At 49.5% G+C, this 20,745-nt stretch overlaps 1 protein-coding gene across 1 annotated transcript in view; it reads left to right on the top strand.

Moving 5' to 3' along the window:
• arhgap39 (Rho GTPase activating protein 39) overlaps window positions 1-20,745 on the top strand; it is a 48,834-nt gene that overhangs the window by 24,121 nt on the left and 3,968 nt on the right. The window contains 10 exon segments of the mRNA XM_060066599.1: window positions 2,412-2,870; window positions 9,849-10,477; window positions 10,480-11,342; window positions 12,962-13,126; window positions 13,385-13,570; window positions 14,994-15,207; window positions 16,150-16,223; window positions 18,256-18,455; window positions 18,947-19,038; window positions 19,494-19,663. Of these exon segments, the coding sequence (XP_059922582.1) occupies window positions 2,412-2,870; window positions 9,849-10,477; window positions 10,480-11,342; window positions 12,962-13,126; window positions 13,385-13,570; window positions 14,994-15,207; window positions 16,150-16,223; window positions 18,256-18,455; window positions 18,947-19,038; window positions 19,494-19,663 (3,052 nt within the window).

The raw sequence follows: 20,745 nt of genomic DNA, 5'->3' as shown, positions 1-20,745 counted from the left end.
CTTCATACAACATGTGCCCTCGTGCATTGATCATAATGTGTTGACATAACCGAACGCGCACACTCCCGACATAGTCCACTGTCTCATACACAAAACTACTTGCCTGCTCACAAACTTCCAGGCATATTGAGACAGTGCACATCATCCGATGTCAGGTGGAGAGAGCTAATCATAAATAAGAGAGCTACAATATTCTTAAACCTATAATTCACGTAATATCATACAACAGAAATCTGCAATTCACTTTTTTACCATATTTTATTGAAGGCGCTGTGGGTAAGATTCACCAGCTCTAATTGGAGTCTGATTAGTCAGTGTTGGTGCTCATCAGGAACAGTGCTGAAGGCTCAGGGGTCCAAACCATCCCATCCGCTCCTGTTAAGACTCAATCAGCCACTTAAGAGTGCTATGGTAGGATCACTGGCAGGGCTGAGATTGAGGCTCCGTTAAGCCTCTCACACAATGGACACACAAACGCACCATAAAACCTGCTTTTCACAGGGGGTGAGAGAGGGGGAGACAGATGGCCAGTTAATCAAACCAAACCAACCTGCTGAACGTTACCACACACTCTCTCTCTCTCGGTCTCTGTCTCTGTCTCTGTCTCTGTCTCTGTCTCTGTCTCTCTCTCTGTCTGTGTGTCTCTCTCTGTCTGTGTGTCTGTGTGTGTGTGTGTGTTATTTGACCTACCGCATTACCTTTGGCTGTGTCAAGTCCAACCAGCAGAAATGCATGCTGTTATCTGAAATGACCTAATAAATTATTGCCTCATTTATTCGAGTGCTTATTGAAGCAATTTAAATCCTTAATTTCATTCATCTTCTCTTATTCAAAAATCACCTGTCCAGTAGAATCCTAATTAAACGGTGTACGCTTTGGATTGAAAGTTTTATTGTAACGAGTGTATTTTGAGGTTGAGCATGATCTTGGTGCGGAGCTTTGTTTTGAAGAAAATCATTTTTAACATGGCTCTCACTGTGAACCTCAATGAGATTGTTGTCGGAGTGCTTCTGTTGTGTTACTCTGCATTAACATCACAGATTGTATTTTGTTTAATCACGCAAAACTGCTGTGTTCAATTAGTAGGACATGCATGGGAATGTAGTCTCATTTGGTGTGTGTGTGTGTGTGTGTGTGTGTGTGTGTGTGTGTGTGTGTGTGTGTGTGTGTGTGTGTGTGTGTGTGTGTGTGTGTGTGTGTGTGTGTGTGTGTGTGTGTGTGTGTGTGTGTGTGTGTGTGTGTGTGTGTGGAGCTGTATGACCCAGCCCTGCAGCTCCCAGCAGGACTAATGAATCATGGGAACTGGCGGTCCTCCAAAGCTTACCTCTCACACACGCCAGTGAAATGTTTAGATGTTTAGCCCATTTGCAACCATTGCTGCTTATTTATTTATTTACTTAGGCTTGAGGGCTTTAAAGGTGCTGTTGGTAAGATTTAAGAGCTATAATTTGAGTGCAGTTCATTAGAAATGCCATTCGTCAGCTATAGTGAGTGAAATACAGTGTGAGTAATCTCTAACCTGGTTGACTACGCCTGCCTCTGTATGAGACTATTTCGATTTAACACAGCTCCCGGGCCATTTCTGACCAATCAGGTCCTGTCTTCCCTGATAGGTTTGATGTGTAATCCATCCTGCCTGTCAATATGTACACACGCGCAGCGTTATCATAGCTCCACAAAACGTCTCAATGCCAGAGAAACATGCAGAGGGAGTTGAGAGGGAGGGCGTGTTCATTTTGGGTTGTATGTTTTCCAAATCTTGCTCTTTTCTGCTCTCTTTGCCACTCTCAGATCTTGCCTACAGCAACTTCAAGGGCCTCATACAAGGTCAACATAAACCCCAAGAAAGGCACACACTATCGGTCATTGTACTTTAAAAGTAAAGATCACCCAGTCCTATCCTCCATCCCAGGTGTTCTGATGAGGTTCTCATGATGTGACAATCTCCCGACCTGCCTCCGTTGTGCCGGTATCGGCGAGAGAGGACGGGACTAACGTTCTGGAGCATCCTGGTCTCGCGGTAAATTCTTCAGACAAAGCCGCTGCAGCATCTCCAATTAAAAAGATATGGAAATGACATGTTTTCGATATTCCAAAAAACGTCCTCTTGATGATGTTGTCGTTCGTCGTGCTCGGGGGAGAACGGAAGTCATGTTTTGGTAGACGTAGATCTACGCAGAGAGATATTGATAGAAAGATGGATATCAGATCTAGCCCAAAGCAACGGTTTCTGCTGCTGGGATCACTGCTGCTCGCTGGTGGGCCGACCCCCTGATAAACTCCTTTTGCAAGCCTCATCTTCTCGTTCCCCTCCATCTCTCTCCATCCGTTTATCCCTGCTGGGTCTTTACACATCCACTTCCTGACCCACCACTATACCAATAACCCCCCACCTCTTCTCCCGCCTACAGGCTGGAGTGGGTGGAGATCATTGAGCCGCGCACGCGGGAGCGCATGTACGCCAACCTGCTGACGGGCGAGTGTGTGTGGGACCCGCCGGCCGGCGTGCGCATCAAGCGCACGGGCGACAACCAGTGGTGGGAGCTGTACGACCCCAACACCTCGCGCTTCTACTACTACAACGCGGCCACGCAGCGCACCGTGTGGCACCGGCCGCACTCCTGCGACATCATCCCGCTGGCCAAGCTGCAGACGCTCAAGCAGCACGCCGACGCCGGCGCCACATGCGTCTCCCGTCCCACCAGCGGAGGAGGAGGAGGAGGAGGTGGAGGTGGTGGCAGTGGAGGGGGGAGGACATCCGGAGACAACAGCCCCGGGCGCAACAGCGGGGTGAGCCGCGAAGGCAGCACCTCCTCGTCCCTGGATCAGGAGGCCGACAAGCAGGGCAGCCGCGTCGATGAGCCGGAGAAGTAAGTGGGGGTCTTTCTCCTAGTGCTGCGTTGTCCTTGCGAGGCGGCTGGGCACGCAAGAACAGGATCACGCGAGAATCCAATCCTGACTGGCTTGAAGTTGAAACTCGAAGGCAATCGCAATTTCGATTCCTGAGTTTGTCTGGCACATATTTTGGAATTGGAAATAAAGCTGCTTCATTTTCAATTCCAAAATATGTGCCAGACAAACTCAGGAATCGAAATTGCGATTGTCTCCAATAAGGGAAAAAATAAATAAAATTACAATTAAAATAAGTAATATTAACAATGGATAAATTCTAACTTGTGCAAGATTAAGAAGAATATTATTATGTGCAAGTTGTGCGCTTGTAGCCCGGACCACAGCTGCCCGGACACATCAGCGTCCGTTGAGGATCTACGTGATGCCCTTTTCAAAAACTACTTCAAAGGTTAACCAGATAGTTGATGGTGCAGTGAAGTGTTGGTGGGCCATTGATTATGTTGGGAGCCTACGTGTTCTCTGCCCAGTGATATGCTAAGCTAAGCTCACCTGTTCCATTTTTATTTTTTTTACTCATATATTTGCTTATGTCACGCGATCGGTTCTTCCTTTTAAAATGTTGTTCTGCAGATCGCCCACTCAGAGAGTTTATCACTTGATTATGATTGTTGAATCGCTGCAATGGTGGATAATAAAAAAGAGTTTAATCAGTACTGAGATAAATCCGCCAACACCTTGGCAGCTCAGAAAGACGTGAGTTATGAGGGAAGTTATTCTGGGTAATGTAGCCACACCGGATTGGGAAGAAGCATCACTAGCTGCGTTTCCATCCCCCTGATTTTTATGCAAATCTTGAAGTATGGAATCGGTAAACGGTGATGGAAACACCAAAATTCGCATAAAAATCCTCTAATTCGTAAAAAAGTTTATCCGCTCGCTTGAGGTGGTTTTTGAGAAATGCGAAAGAGAGTAAATGCGCAAAATGGGAGATGGAAACACACTTTTCGAAACAGCTGTGACGTAGCGAACATTGAACACACAGGACTGACAACGTCCTTCCGATTTCCGCATAACGACCGGCCATAGCAACCCTGCCGACATCAACTTGTAGTGTCAATATATATATATTTATAAGCGTTTGTACACATAGACATCCTATATCATATATATGTGATATAGGATGTCTATGTTTGCATATCCTTTAATTATATCGTGTCCATTAATCCCTGATATGTGGACACCTACTAAGTAATTCCAGTCAAATTGTCTGTTCAGCCTTCAAAACGAGAGCTGGTACATTGTGGAAAATGCATTAAACTGTAATCAGAAAATGCGGTTATATGCTATAGACCCTATAGTATCTGTGGTATAAAGGCTGGGGCGAATTTCAAAGTATAAATAAGTACACCTTATGTTGAAAGTATAGACCTTCGTAATTCCCATTGAAACTAATGGCGCGTGATTAGTCTTCAAAACGAGAACTGGTAAATTGTTAAAAATGAATTAAACTAATCAGACAACGCCGTTATATGCTATAGACCCTGGAGTATCTGTGGTATAAAGGCTGGGGCGAATTTCGAATTATAAATATGTACAATGTATCCTTTAAATACGTCCATGGAACTGTTGGCCAATGTGAATAATAGATACGCGTGGACTGCTGAAGAGGTAAAACTTTTCCTTGCTCTCATTGAACATTACAGCTATTTTAGATGGAAAACAACGCAATTCCACTATATATGTGGACCTAAGAGAGGATGTTATCAAAAGGATACGACAAGCCCTGGAATGTGTGTAGTTATCCGCTCCAACCACTGGATGGAAACGCACCTAATTCGAATTTCTTTTTTGCGAACTTTCTAAAGATTCGCTTCACCTTTTAAATGGAAACGTGACTACTGATAGCATGTGAAAAACTACAAATTGCCATAAAGCACAATACTATTTGTATAAAGTCCAACCTGGGGCCAAGGATCGACTGCATTTATATAGCTCTTTTTGTAACCAGTGGCCACTCAAAGTGCTTTACAATATTGCCTAGCATTCACCCATTCACACACACATTCACAGGGTTAGGTGCCATAGGGACAACTCGACAGTGCTGGGGTTCGAACTAGCAACCCTCTACCAGCCAACACGCTCTACCTCCTGAGCTACTGCCGCCCTAGGGTGAAGGCTGCATGAACCAGGGTTTATTTCCCCCCTGTTCAGTCTCGTCACACAGGAAACTGTGCAGAGACAACGGGGGGAAAAGCCAGGGCTGAACGTGACTCAGGCTCCACCTTTTGATTTCTCTCCCTATCCTCTGCTGGCTTCGCAAGGGCGTTGTTTAACGGCAAGGTCGTGGCGGAGCCTGCAATGTTCTCTTCAAACGCTGCACCTAATTGGTTCAACGTAGCCTCCGTCGTCTGCTGCCTCTTCGTCACAGGCTTCTAACCCGACGTTATTCACCGAAGAGAGGTTCCCGGGGACGGCAGCTAGCGCCACGAAGGAACGCTATGGGCCTTTCAACGTTCCTCGAAGGATGATTTGATGAATGCGTTCATGTTCGCGTCTCCTAGTCAAAGAGCCAGTCCTTGTGGAGTGCTTAACAAGGAGCAAACGGCACACTGCCTGTTTCCCCTCCCCTTCCCTTCCTACTGTCCTGAGTGAGCATCAAAGTGGGATTTTCATTATCACTATGCCAGTCAATTCCCTCTTTTATCCCGTTTTCCTTCTCGTTATCTCGCTCACTCTCCGTCTCTCTCAGCAGGCTTATTGTCGTTGCCGCAGGGCACATATAATTATAAAATCAATGCACATAAAACGTTGTGAGAATAACATGGTAAATAAAGAACTGTGTGTGTGTGTGTGTGTGTGTGGGGGGGGGGGGGGGGGGGGGCTCTTTCCTCTTTCCTCACGTTCTATCCTCCATTTCTCCTTATCACTTTAATCACTCTCACTCTTTATCACTATGTCCACTTTATCCATGTGTCTCGTATTGATTGGCACCTCTCGTCTCTTGTCTCTTCTCTGCTTCCCGGCTTGCTCCCCCCCTCCCCCTCTCTCTCCCCCCCTCTCCCCGTCTCCCTCTCTCCCCCTCCCTCTTCCTCTCCATCTCCAGCTCACTCCCCCTCCCTCTCCCTCTCCCCCTCCCTCTCCATCTCCATCTCTCCCCCCCCGCTCCCTCTCCATCTCCATCCCTCTCCCCCTCCCTCTCCCCCTCCATCTCCCTCTCCATCTCTCTCTCTCGCCCTCCCCCTCTACCGTCAAACTCGTTTTTTGCTGAAATCTGCCGCAGTAATTCTGCAGTGATTGGTGGGTACCTCTGGCTGGGGTCACAGTGTCCTGTACGCCGTGTGCACACCCCCGCACCGACTCGCCACACACATTAAACACTCGATAAACAGTCACTACTGTGGTGCTTTGAGCAGGGCACTCTGCAACATGTTATGCAAGTGTGTGGAATTCAATGAAACCCATCGTTGCACGTCTTTAGAACCAATCACACTGAATAACGGTTTGTCGGGTAAGAAATGAAAAAGTAATACCAGCTTAAGTATGATTTATGGATAGTAAGTAGTAACTAACATGTTTTCTACGATCAAGGCACTGCCAAAACGTTTTTAAATCTCTTATTACAAACATTGTTATGGGTGATGGAGATGGCTACAACAGCATGTGTTTACCATCCTAAACATTTAATTATCATGTAACATAAATTCTGTCATATGCACGGATATGTCCCATATGCATTATGCATACAAGCACAAACTAACGTCACTTGTCAATAATAAATTGTTATAGGTTATTTTTATTAACACACATGTGTGTGTGTGTGTGTGTGTGTGTGTGTGTGTGTGTGTGTGTGTGTGTGTGTGTGTGTGTGTGTGTGTGTGTGTGTGTGTGTGTGTGTGTGTGTGTGTGTGTGTGTGTGTGTGTGTGTGTGTGTGGGGATGGGGGGGGTGGGTGGGTGGGTGTAGGCAGTTTATCAGGCCCTTGCTCACGGATGGCAAGTTGACCTCTGGATTCCTCAAAATAGTCACAACACACACGCAGAGGATCCTGTTTAATCGTGGGGGAGTTATGGCGAGGGAAGGGAGCGAATAAACAAGTTTGAGCTCTCAATGATGGGGAAAGATAATTGAATCTATTGCAGAAGGACAGTCGGGTCGCGAGAGGGCAGACCTGCTGGATGCAGACGAAGAATATACGATGCGATTCATCATAACACCATATATGATATTAACATGGTGTTAACCTTTGCCACTGATTCTTAGAGGCTGCCCATTGCTCGTGCCTCCGTCAAAACAAACCGTGTATCGTGTATGCACGTTCAGACGTCTTTTTGGTTGTCTAACCAGGGATACTGAATGATGCTTCAACCCCTATTTGCATTCAAGCAGGCCATTCGCTGGGTCTACAACTTCATGTCTGTTCTCCGTCACTTCCGACTGGGCTATTGCATGCATGTCCAAATGACTGTCCTATATTCTAACCTCTAATGCACACCCAATCCCTCCCGTCACGTTCGGGAGGCGCATCATGTCACCCACACTGGTTTGCTTACTGAACCGAGGGTTTACCGAACAGACGGTTTCACGTTGGATCAAGCACTACGTCCACTTTGCCTGAAATTGGTTGGGATTGTACTGATTTGAGTAGGACTGATTGAGTAGGGAGTCAGAGAATGACGGAGAGAGAGTGTGCAGGGGAGACACAAGCTACATCTTTACATGTAGGTGAGCAGTGGAAGTCGCATAGAAAATGGAGGAAGGTGATGGAGGAAGGTGATGGATGGAGGCCGATGTCAGAGAGTAAACGACCATAAATCCATCTTGACCTGATGAAAGGGAAGGAATGGAGATGCAGAGGGAGAGAAATTCAAAATAAAGGGAAATGGAAAGTGAAGAGCAGATATATTAATGGCATATTGTGCTGTGCATGCCAGGGTGCCTTTTTAGAGAGTGTGTGTGTGTGTGTGTGTGTGTGTGTGTGTGTGTGTGTGTGTGTGTGTGTGTGTGTGTGTGTGTGTGTGTGTGTGTGTGTGTGTGTGTGTGTGTGTGTGTGTGTGTGTGTGTAAGATTAGAGAGAGAGAGAGAGAAATTGTAACGCTCATTTCACATTCTGTCCCTCAAACATTAGCTCTCTCTTCCCACTGTTGAGCACCGCTCTTCAGACCACCGGGCCCAACAGTGAAACCATTTTAAGAAAGCGGGGGAACGCAGGGTATCTAGAATCAATTTCACACCTTCCATCCTCTTTTTTTCTTTTCTTCTCCTCTTCCTCTTCTAATGCCCTTCTCATCCCTGGCTCTCTTCCTCACCTATTCTTCTCCTGGTGTCACCAAGAGGAAGGATTTAAAGAGTACAAAAAGGGGTTGTGTGGTGAGGCGCAGAGAGAGACTGGAGGCTACATTATCGGTGAAGGCTCCAGCTGAGCCAAGGGTTTTAAACAGGCTCCTCTGCCAGGGGCTAGGCACTGTCAGCAGAAATACTGGGGCTCGGAGACCCGACCACCCCTATTCATTGTATTGTTTCAGGCTGTTTACACATTACTCTCTCCAGGAACGGGCTAGTGTGCAGTACTGCCTCCTGAATGTAGGGCTTTGAGTTGATTGAGTAATTGCAGTAATCCCTGGCGGTTGTCTGATACTTTGGAATGCTGATCGCCTTTATTGTCGATTCAATAGTTTGACCTCAAACTGTGATTTAAAAAAAACGTAGATCTCACTGCAATGGACAGAGAACTCGCGTTTTGGAAATGAATTGGCTTCACTCTTTTGGTAAACAATTTAGTCTGGCTTCCTCGTGAGAATCTATTTGGAAGAATCAAGCCTCTGCCACTGCATGTATGATTATGTTTTAAGTTTAAGGAAGTGCTTTATATCCCCTGTTGCTTTCAAATTGCTACGACACCAGATTTTAAGGACTGAGCGTGGAACATTATCAATCACTGTACCGGTAGTTACATTCCCACCTTAGGATTGATGACCTTTTAACCTGAATAATACATCCTTAAAGCCCATTTATTTTTTTTGTGGACACAGTGATACAGTTACCTCATTCCCTTGAAGTGCCGATTACCAGCCCTCTTTTATGCTGGACGTACGTGGCTACTTGGTATGCAACGCCACGCTACTCTCGCTTTGTAGTTGTCATTAAGTTCATTGCGGTGGGTTCATTATTTTTCCAACGGCTCTTCATTATTGAGTCCATTTATAAATTGAGTTCACACCACGCAGTCGGTACCAGCATCCGGAAAGCACATTGAATCGCGTTCATCTCATCCCTAGATTATCGGCGTGTTCATTTATACAGTATTTTTTCCTCCGCTTTAAGTTGTAACACTCTGTATGTCCCTGGGTATCACTGGGTCTCACTATCTCCCCAAAGGCACGCCTGTAGAGATAAAAGCTGCTGCCGCACTATCGATCTTGACAGGAAAGCTCTTTGTCTTTTGTTTTTCTGTGTCTTGTAGAGAATCTAATTAATTAAATTGCTTTGTCTCTGTCTCCCCTCCTTTTTATTCTTCCTGTCCTCTCCTTACTCCTCCTCTCCTCTCTCTCCTCTCCCTTCTCTCCTCTCTCCTCTCCCTTCTCTCCTCTCTCCCTTCTCTCCTCTCTTCCTCGCTCCTCTCCTCTCTCCTCTCTCCTCTCTCCTCTCTCCTCTCTCCTCTCCCTTCTCTCCTCTCTCCTCTCCTCTCTCCTCTCCTCTCCCTTCTCTCCTCTCTTCCTCTCTCCTCTTTCTCTCCTCTCTCCTCCCTCTCCTCTCCTCTCTCCTCCCTCTCCTCTCCTCCTCTCCTCTCCTCCTCTCCTCCCTCCTCTCTCCTCTCTCCTCTCCTCCTCTCCTCCCTCCTCTCTCCTCCCTCCTCTCTCCTCTCTTCCTCTCCTCTCCCCCCTCTCCTCTCCTCCCTCTCCTCTCCTCCCTCTTCCTCTCCTCTCCCTTCTCTCCTCTCCCTTATCTCCTCTCTCCTCTTTCTCTCTCCCTCTCTTCCTCTCCTCTCCTCTCCTGCAGGACGTCTCCCTTCCGATGGAACACCGGCACCAAGGAGCGCATGCTGATCAAGGTGACGGACCGCGAGCCCAGCTTCCTGTCCCACCAGGGCAACGGCTACTCCCCCTGCGACCCCCCGCCTAACCCCATCGACGCCCCCGCAGGCGGCGGAGGCTGCGGGACGGGCACCCGCACCCGCCGCTCCTCTGGCGGCGGCAACCCCCCGCCCAACGCCACCCCCTCCTCCGACCCGGACGCCGGCTCGCCCACGCCCTACGGCGAGCGGCGCCAGCAGTCGCCCTTCCTCAAGCGGGCGGAGATGGGCGGCGGCGGCGGCGGCACCTACCGGCGGCCCTCGGGCTCCGACTCGCAGCCGGCGTCGCCGCGCTACGCCTACGACCCCCCGCTCTACGAGGAGCCCCCCTCCGACTACGGGACGCCGCCCATCTACGAGGAGCCGCCCTCCGACATCATGCACCTGGCGTCGGACCCCGGCTCGGCCTTCTACGGCACGGCCACGGGCCGCTCGCCCGCCCGCAAGTCGCCGTCCCCGCTGTACCACTCGCCCAAGCAGGGCGCCTCGCCGTACGGCCAGCTGGTGCTGACCCGGCAGAAGTGTCCCGAGAAGAGCCAGAGCCTGGAGTACAGCGCCTGGAGTACAGCCCGGCGGGCAAGGAGTACGTCAAGCAGCTGGTGTACGTGGAGCAGTCCTCCTGCAGCCCCCGCTTCCGCACCGCCGACCGCCTGCTGCGCTACGGCACCACCGGGGGCGGCGGCGGCGGCGGCGGCGGCGGCGGCGCGGTCCCCGGGGGCTACAGCAGCTCCTCCTACGGGGGGTCCTACACGCTGCAGCACAGCCAGTCGCTCATCCGGGACCCCCGGCTGCTGCTGGACTACGGCGGGGAGGGGGACGGCGGCCGGCTGCTCTACGAGGACTCCATCTCCTGGTCGTCCTCGGCGCACAACCACTCCATGACCACCTCCTCCTCCTCTTCCACGGGGGCCGGCGGAGGTGGAGGAGGAGGAGGAGGAGGTGGCGGGGGCCCCTTCTCGCCGGGCAGCAACCGCAAGCGCAAGAGCCGCAAGCCGTCGCTGCCCCAGGAGCTGGGGCGCTGCGGCGGGGAGGCGGAGCGCGGCACGGCGGGCACGCTGTCGGAGGCCATGCTGGCCCAGGCGCGGCTGGCCTGGGAGGCGCAGCAGGTGCTGAAGCAGCGCAGCAGCTGGGACTCGGGCCCCGGGGCGGGGGGCTCGGCCGCCCTGGTGGCGCTGGGCGGCTGCAAGGGCGACGGCTACGAGAGCGACGGCGCGCTGCCGGGCCCGCTGCCTGGGCCGGTGGTGCGGGCGCTGAGCGAGGACGAGGCGCTGGCCCAGAGCGACGGCCACCTGCACCACCACCACCACCACTGGAAGCGCAGCACCTTCGACCGCCTCGGCTTCCCCCAGGCGCTGCTGGAGAAGAGCCTGTCAGTGCAGACCAGCCTGGCCTCCCCGGAGCCCTTCCTCCACCCCTCACAGGTAACGGCCTTCCTCCAGCCCTCCTCCACCCTTCCTTCACTCTTCCTCCACCCCTCACAGCTAATACCCTTCCTTCACCCCTCCTCCACCCTTCCTCCACCCTTCCTCCAGCCTTCCTCCAGCCTTCCTCCACCCTTCCTCCAGCCTTCCTCCACCCTTCCTCCAGCCTTCCTCCAGCCTTCCTCCACCCTTCCTCCACCCTTCCTCCAGCCTTCCTCCCCCCTCACAGGTAACACCCTCTACAGGCTTGCCAGTGGGCCGGCGGGTGTGAATTCATGTGTGAATTCCTGCGCTGTTCCTCCTCACATGGCGACAGGATCCATCACCAAGTGCGGGCGCTGCTCATAAAATAGCTACAGCGACACCCCGTCGTTTGAATGTCATCCATGTTTGATGAACACTGACTAGCTTATATAACGGTGAAAGCCACTGTCAATCAGATAAGGGGCCTTAACACTGTAGTATCTCAGTTCTTTGTCTTATTTATTTATTTATTATTATTCAGTATTCAAGACACAACGCAGCAATGTGATTTGAAAGTGACCCTTTGTGCAACAGTATATTTCTAGCAAATGTTGACAATGCAGAAATGCATTGAGGCGGTTGTGTTTCCTTACTTATAAGACATTTTTTGAATCGACAAATTAATGATGGTTATTCATGTGCACACCAACACACACGCACGTACATGCAAAGACACACACACACACACACACACACACACACACACACACACACACACACACACACACACACACACACACACACACACACACACACACACACACACACACACACACACACACACACACACACACACACACACACACACACACACACGACCACCCACAGGCCTGCTGTGCTGGTGGTTTCTGGGTAATTGCCGTAGACTGCTCCATATAAATGCTGACGTAGCAGGACATTGGCTGCGATAAGACTCCATTGATTTCAGGGAGCAACAACAGCAGTTGATTAATTAGTACTTGAGTTCTAGTTCAGGAATAACTTTCACTAATACTTTGGAAAACTTAAACGGACGTCCATTTTCCTTTCCACCATTAAGCCCTTTTGTAAATGTTTGTTTTGATACATGAATTGATATATTTCTTGCTATGCTTCTGCACACCAAGATTTGACTTTTAAATGCTGAACAACAATAGATCTGCAATGATTGGTTTTATAATCTGTTTTCCCTCTCCCCCACTCTCTCTCTGCCTCTCTCTGCCTCTCTGTGTACCTCCACCCCTCTCTCTCTCATCCTCTCTCTCTCTGCCTCTCTCTCTCTCTGCCTCTCTGTGTACCTCTCCCCCTCTCTCTCTCCCCCTCTCTCTCTCTGCCTCTCTCTCTCTGCCTCTCTCTCTCTGCCTCTCTCTCTCTGCCTCTCTCTCTCTGCCTCTCTGTGTAACTCTCCCCCTCTCTCTCTCTGCCTCTCTCTCTCTGCCTCTCTTTCTGCCTCTCTATCTCTGCCTCTCTGTGTACCTCTCTCTCTCTCTCCCTCTCTCTCTCTGTCTCTCTCTCTCTGCCTCTCTGTACCTCTCTCTCTGTCTGTCTCTGTCTCTGTCTCTGTCTCTGTCTCTGTCTCTCTGCCTCTCTGTGTACCTCTCTGCCTCTCCCCCCAGTCTGAGGACCTCGGGGCGTGTGCCCAATTTGAGGCCAGCCGAAACGCCCGCAACATGATGCCCAGTGCCAGCTGTGGCGTCTTCCCAGAGTTCACCCTGAGGAAGCCGTCCTCCGAGACGGACATCGAGAACTGGGCCTCCAAGCACTTTAACAAACACACACAGGTGCTCCAGAGAACTCACTCACTCACTCACTCACTCACTCACTCACTCACTCACTCACTCACTCACTCACTCACTCACTCACTCACTCACTCACTCACTCACTCACTCACTCACTCACTCACTCACTCACTCACTCACTCACTCACTCACTCACTCACCTTCTTATGTCCCTCTCGGCCCCTCCCTCTCTGCCCCTCCCTCTCCTTCCCTCCCTCGCTGCCCCTCCCTCTCGCCCTTCCCCCCCTCCCTCCCTCTCAGGGTCTGTTCCGGAGGAAGGTGTCCATCGCCAACATGCTGGCGTGGAGCAGCGAGCCCATCAAGAAGCCCATGATCGTCACGTCGGACCGCAACGTGAAGCGGGAGGCGGTGGACATCTTCAAGCTCATCCAGACCTTCATGGGGGACCGGCGCTCCAAGACCGAGCCCCTCGTCGTGGCGCTGGAGGTCGGTGGTCGACGGGGCGTTTGTAGTCTGAAGGCAGTACTGCCGACGTCATGTGTAAAGCTGACAGGCCGGTCATCCTGCATCGTGTGCACAATTCGGTGATGCCCAGAGCGCAAATTTAGGCTGAATCCGAATACTCATACTTGCATACTATATAGTATGCATTTTGTAGTATGCGAAAAATATAGCGCGCCCGAATACTCAGTACGCATTCTGTAGTACGGAAGACGTTTCCGAATGCGTACTACCGCCAAAGTAAACCACGGACCTCACTACGCTATCCCACAATGCAACAGGAGTCTGGTAACAAACCAAGAAGAGATGGCTGACCCGACACCACCAACAGCGGCTTTTTATTTGTGTGTGTGTGTGTGTGTGTGTGTGTGTGTGTGTGCGTGTGTGTGTGTGTTCAATAAAAAAGGAAACATTTACTTCAATCGTCTTTTTCACGGAGTAACAAATAACTGTAAATGTATTATTATTCCAAAAAAATGACTTACCAAATGTCCACATATATACATCATAACCTGCCGGTAAGTCGCTCTACGAGATGACCGACGACGACGCCTTCTAGCAGCGATATCCATTTCAAGAGCCATTCGCGTAGAAAGAGACATTTTTTATTTAATAGCAACGATAACAAGACGGAAAACAGGTAAATTTTGCCGCCATCTGGGGGGAGATACGTCATCTCCAAACATCCGGTGGAGTTTCGGCGGTGTTCGGAAGCGTTCGGAGGCGTTCTACGCATAGCTGTAGACCGTACTACACAGTGAAGTGTATGGTCAAGTAGTAGACACTGGACAGAAATAGTATGTACTAAGTATTCGGATGCAGCCTAAAGCTTCCTTACTAAAAAATGGAATCCTGTTGTTTATAGCGGAGCACATGTTTTCTTGTGGAAGCATCATTTCCCAGCAAGGTGCAACGGTTTTAAGGCTAAAGTATAAAATTAACGATTTATTTTTAAAGGTAACATATCACACCACCAGGTGTGAGTGTGATTAGCCGTTACAAGCCATTCTGAGAATCTGCCTCTTCTGACATCACAAGTGGGCGTGTCCATCGAGATGTATGACGGATAGACGAGCACCTTTTGCTACAGTCCACTCGGTAGGCTGGTAGACTGATCTATCCAGCACACATCTAGGCAGACACGCCCACCTGTGATGTCAGAAGAGGCCGATTTTCAAAACGGCTTGTAACGGCTAATCACCCTCACACCTGGTGGTACAATATGTCACCTTTAACTATTGGTCAGAAACCCGTCCTCCTAAAACATCCTTGCGCCGTGCTGCTGCAGTAACAGCCCGTCCACCGCTTGCCGTGATGCACGCGGCTGCATAATGAATGTGGTGCATCGACGAGGGCCTCGCCGAGAGCTCCCCGGATGAGTAACCCCTACCTCTGGGTCCCTGGCCAGGTGGTGGTGCGCGGCTGGAGCAGCCAGGGCCTGCGCGACGAGCTCTACATCCAGCTGTGTCGCCAGACCACGGAGAACTTCCGCTACGACAGCCTGGAGCGGGGCTGGGAGCTCATGGCCATCTGCCTGGCCTTCTTCCCCCCCACGCCCCGCTTCCACGCCTACCTGGAGGGCTACATCGCCCGCCACACAGACCCCCTTAACGACACCAAGGGTGGGTGTGTGTGGACCGATGGGCGGATTCTGAAACAAGACTGAAGACTTTTATGATTGCTTTTGCTCTCTAAATACATTGCACTATCTACAATGCATTTTTCTTTTACTTTGCCTTTATTTATTTTACGTATCTATTTTATTTTATTTTATTATTTCCTTTTTATTGAATGATTTCGAGTCTGCCTCGTGTATGAAAAGTGCTGTATGAATAAAATTGCATTGCCTTGCCTAGATAGAGAGACAAGGCTTTAGTTTAACCCTCCCTACTGTGGAGGACGTTGAGTGAGAAGCCTTTCACCACATGCACACGCCCATGAAGTTAATGCATATCTGAGAGTATGAGAGCAGTGGAAAAAATACTATGTATGGACTAGTATCATTTTCGTGCCCACGCTCCACAAACTTGACTGACTGGCTCCTCTGACAGAGTACTGGTGTTTGTAGGGCTTTCAAACAAAAGGACACGCACTCAAAGGAAAACAACAGTTGGTTCTCTCTGCCAATAGGCTTTGAGTCTCTGTCTCCCTCCTCAGCCCCTGTTCCTCTCATCCTATTCTGCATGGGTCACTGCAGCCAAATGACCATCAGGAAAGAAACGAAAATAAAGAAGGGTCACCTCCTTATTTACACAGCACAGAAAAGTGTGGGTCACACAGCTTACAGAATAGGTTTATTTTCCAGCACATTGAGAACACGGGCAGCAATAGAAAAAAAACGTTTACGTATTTAATCAATCAAATCAATGATTTAATGTGGATTTATGAAAAAAAACACGGGCGGGTAAATCCTAAAATATTTGAACTACAGACTCCAGCGTTCCTGGCTTAATTTACTGGAGGGTTTTACTGTACAACCTCCCCCTCTAATCATCCTGACTTTCTTCATCAATGAAAGAGCAAGGAGTTGGCTTTTAAAATGTGTTTTTCCTTTTTTGCTGCAGGAGTGGCCATCAGCAGTTACGCCAAATACTGCTACCGTAAACTCACCAAGGCTGCTCTAACCGGGGCCAAGAAGGTATGTACGATCTACGACGCTGTGCTCCAACATTACCAGCATCCTCCTCAGCAGTCCTATTACGTTACCAGAACTTCTGGGGGAAGAGGGCACAGAGCCTGTTCCCAAAACCAAGATCTGAAAGGGGCAGAGTTACACCTCGTTTCCTGTTTCTTGACTCAGATATTCTCATTCAAGCAAGTGGATGACGCATTCAGAAGGAGGTTCCTTTTACCGACGCATTGTCTCAGAACGGTGGAGTCGGGACAGGATGTTGTAGCTTGTCTTCCCACAGGGAATAGTTTACTGGCTGAGTTGGTGAAATCTGTTGGCCAATCATGCACTCACAGAGCCCAGCCTCAATTAGCATATTCGGTTGAGAGAAAATATGAAGCAAAACAAAGTGAAATGCTCCATTTGCATAGAATTTAGCTTCTCTGTCTTCCCAATTGAAGTTATTAAAGTAAAGTCTCATGAGTGATCTGAGACTAGCGCCGAAACTTGTTGGACAGAAGACCACGAGAACGGGGCCAATTCCGGTCATGTGTGGTTGATGAAGTGCGGAGGGCAGCCTAATCAAGTTGTCTTTGTCCCGCTGTGATGTGTTGTGACAAGGCTTGTTAGTGGATACATGCCCTCTCACATGGGGGCACCCGTCTCGCTGCTGCATGGTAATGAGTCGTTTCATCTGACTCCGAGGTGTAAAGGCTCGTTCTATCCACCGCGGCTTAAGGGCGATCGGCACATCTGGGATGCGTTGTTGGGCGAACGCCAACGCAAAGCCTTCAGAGAGACACGCTTCAGATTGTGGCACTGGCTTCAACAATTTGGATTAAATGTGCATCCAAGGTTTATCATTTGTAGATTAAAGACCCAGCTCATGTGAGGGCAGCTGACCCTGAACCAAACCCAGCAGGCACCCCTCTCTCTCTGGTGCTCTCTTACTGTTCCACGTGATGGGAAGACCTGCAGCAAAGCACTGCCCTTCAGGACAATCAAGCAGGTTTCTGTCAAGTGTCATTTATTAGTTTAATTACACAATGTGTGATGCACAATGCAACAATATTTGTCACGGTTGTATGTGTAGTATACAAATGCCCCACCAGGGGGAATAGGACGCTTGTCAAACATGACAACATCATACAAGGGGAATGCAATCCAAAAATAGCGCGTGTGTGCATGTGTGCCTAAGCGTGGCATTGCTAATGGATGCATCACGGATGTAGCTGCAGTGATAACAGTGCTGGGGTGCTTTGGCACAGTGTCTACCCAGCCTGTGCCAGCGGTCCCCACAGGGTATTAATAGAGGCAGGTTGTCACACAGTGGTTTTACATACACCCACACACAGTAACACACTACCAAGTCCCTGAAGGTCTCCGGGTGTTTGACTGCTATTAACCTGCTAACCTTTCACAGCAGATGAATGTGCTGTCGGTGGGGTCTCTCCAAGACAGACTTGGGGAGGAGGAGGTCATATGGCTCCTCTTATCTCATCGACCTCCTTCTCTAAATATAGCTCCCCTTCTGGCCATGGGGGGAATGGAGAAGTGGGCTCTTTTCTCCCCCCCCCCCCGTTCCCTTCTCGAATGTACCGTAGCTCCTCGTGGATTTGACCTGCCAATCTCCTGTACTACTTAGTTAGTGGGTTACATGCCTCGCCTCACCGACGGGTCGATAGTCAATGTGTGGTTGACATGTGACCAGGGAAACGGTGGCTTTGCGCATTGAATTATTGTCAGGGGAGGAAGCACCCTGTTGCATTCTGGGCCTAGGGGCTCCATCAACTTGTCATTGGCCCAAAATAACTTTTCAGGTGAAGAAATGGAGATTGTGGAGAATTAGAGTTTGAGAGAGAGTCCCTGCCTACGTTTCTCCGCCGTTGAGAAGTGTTGCATTTCCCACACCTCTGATTGACAGGTCAGATGAAATCCCCAGACCAATCACAGAAAATGATGCCCCGATTGCCCGCCCTGAAACCGCGACCTCCCCCTCCCCCAGAGCTGAGCCGCTACTCACACCGCCTACCTTCCTATTTCCCACGACGACCCGCAGGGCGTGCAGAAGCCGTGTCTGGAGGAGATCAAGCACGCGCAGAACGCCATCTTCAGCCCCTCCATGTTCGGCTCGTCGCTGGAGGAGGTGATGGTGCTGCAGACGGAGCGCTACCCCGAGCGCCAGCTGCCCTGGGTGCAGACGCGGCTCTCCGAGGAGGTGCTGGGGCTCAACGGGGACCAGACGGAGGGCATCTTCAGGTACGCAGCTCGCCGGGGGCACGCCAGGCACCTTTCAGAGGCTGTTTTAAGTGTGGGGGCCCCAAAGCGGACAGAATCCTTGATTAATTGATGAATTGGTGCCAAATAGTCGAGGCATAAATGTGTCCAATTTGAGAGATTCCTAAATAATTCGACTTTTATTTCTTCTATTATTTGTTATGGAAAATGTGTGTCATATGGCTTAGGGTTTTCTATAGTCCTATCATACATCTGCTCAGCAATTATTTTGTACCCGTGATTATTAGCATAGTAGTTCTGCAGGCCTCCCATTTTAATGCTTTAAATGTCCATTTGCAGAGGAAGAATGCAATGCGCTCCATGTTCCGTGTAACCATGTTCCTCCTCCATCAGATCATGTGTGTTCCCGTGGTCTGGGGCACACAGGTCTGCGGTAAGGCTCCTCTGTGTCAGGCCCGTTGTAGTAGCAGGCCTCCCCTCAGCCTAACCCGTCCTCCGTGTCCCGTCCTCAGGGTGCCAGGGGACATCGACGAGGTGAACGCCCTGAAGCTGCAGGTGGACCAGTGGAAGATCCCCACGGGCTTGGAGGACCCCCACATCCCCGGTACGGCGCTCTCTGGAGATCAGAGGCCCGGACCACATGTTGTGGGATTTACTAGGGTGTTCCTTGGTCATTGTTGTGGTTGTTGGTGTGTCCTTTCCTTATTGAGTACCGCCATGATTCACGCCATATCTGCTTTCCATCTCGCTCAAACGTGAATTTGAAATAAAAATGCTTTATTGGAATTTTAGCTACTTGAACAAATTGCCAAAACACTAACGTGAAATAACTAAGACGATTTTAAAAAGACAAGGTAATAAAGAAAAACATGCTGTGGAAAAGTGATTATCAATCAGATTAAACAGAAGAATCTCTTATTTGATACCATCTGTTATTCACTCTCCCTCTGTGTGTGTCTCTCTCCCTCTGTCTATCTCTCTCTCTGTTTGTCTCTGTCTCTCTTTCTCTCTCTCTGTCTCTCTTTCTCTCTCTCTGTCTCTCTCTCTCTCTGTGTTTAGCGTCTCTGCTGAAGCTGTGGTACCGGGAGCTGGAGGAGCCTCTGATCCCTCATGAGTTCTACGAGGACTGCATTACGCACTACGACAACCCTGAGGCGGCGGTGAACGTGGTGCTGGGCCTGCCGCACATCAACAAGCTGGTGCTCTGCTACCTCATCCGCTTCCTACAGGTAACGCACGCATGCGCGGGTGCACACACACACACACACACACACACACCGGGCTGGTGCTGTGCTGGTGCATTGATTTAATTTTAGAGCATGATCGTGGGAAAGGAGCAAAGTTACCACGGATAGATTCAGTGAGACAATGGGTGAACAAGATTCATATAGGGAATTGCATTGTGGGTAGTGAATACAGAGGTCACAAAGGTGAGTAGGAGTGACCATCGTGGAGAGTTTAGGATCGGCAGGAGAGGCTGTTAGTTAAACTGCAATACACTATTGGGGAAGTGGAAATGTCTGCAAGAATGCAAGCAAGGCTGCAACACAGTTAAAGGACGCCGATTGGCAAGGCCTGAGCATCAGACCTCGTGGCCACAGTGGGAATGCAACTATCTTAACATCTCTCAGTTAGAGAGAGGAAGGAGGTATCTAGTTCCAAGGAGAATGTAAACAGTTCCTTTTAGATTGACCAGTAATTATATAAACATGTCTATAATTGTATATTATAGTTATGATTAATATTTCCATGACAACAAAATAACCAAATAAAGTGTAGTGAACACATTATTCAAAATAAAGCAGTAACCAAACACTTAAAATCCAGCGAGAGCAGGAACCATTTCAGGTTAGAATGTTTAGTACCGTTTCATTCGGTGAAGTTACAAATTTGAACAACATGGAAACAAGAAAGGGCATGTTTGGCAAGAGTCCTGTTTTGGGTTCTGGCCCCGTTGTTTTATTTTGAGTGCGGCAGGGTGACTATAAATAAATTGTACTTTCTGCACCATTAAAACCGAAAAGATTCAAACTGGAACCAAGTCAATCTCCATGGATTCCTTAAAGTGCCCTCTAATAGTGGCCACTTACACCTCAGCTTGGAAGAACGAACATATGCCCATTAAAAGGAAATTAGACAGAAAATATAATATATATTTTTAATTCTTAATTCTTTAGCTGTCAACAAAGACAACTAAACTAAAGACGCACAGCACCGCTGAAATGGAGGTGTCTCTGTCTGTGTGTGTGTGTGTGTGTGTGTGTGTGTGTGTGTGTCACTGCTGCCCTTCAAACTGGCCACCTGGCCCACC

The sequence above is a fragment of the Gadus macrocephalus genome, chromosome 12, assembly GCF_031168955.1.
Source record: "Gadus macrocephalus chromosome 12, ASM3116895v1".
NCBI lineage: Eukaryota > Metazoa > Chordata > Actinopteri > Gadiformes > Gadidae > Gadus > Gadus macrocephalus.
Note: the sequence above shows the minus strand (reverse complement) of the source record. Positions and strands in the feature narration are given on the sequence as shown.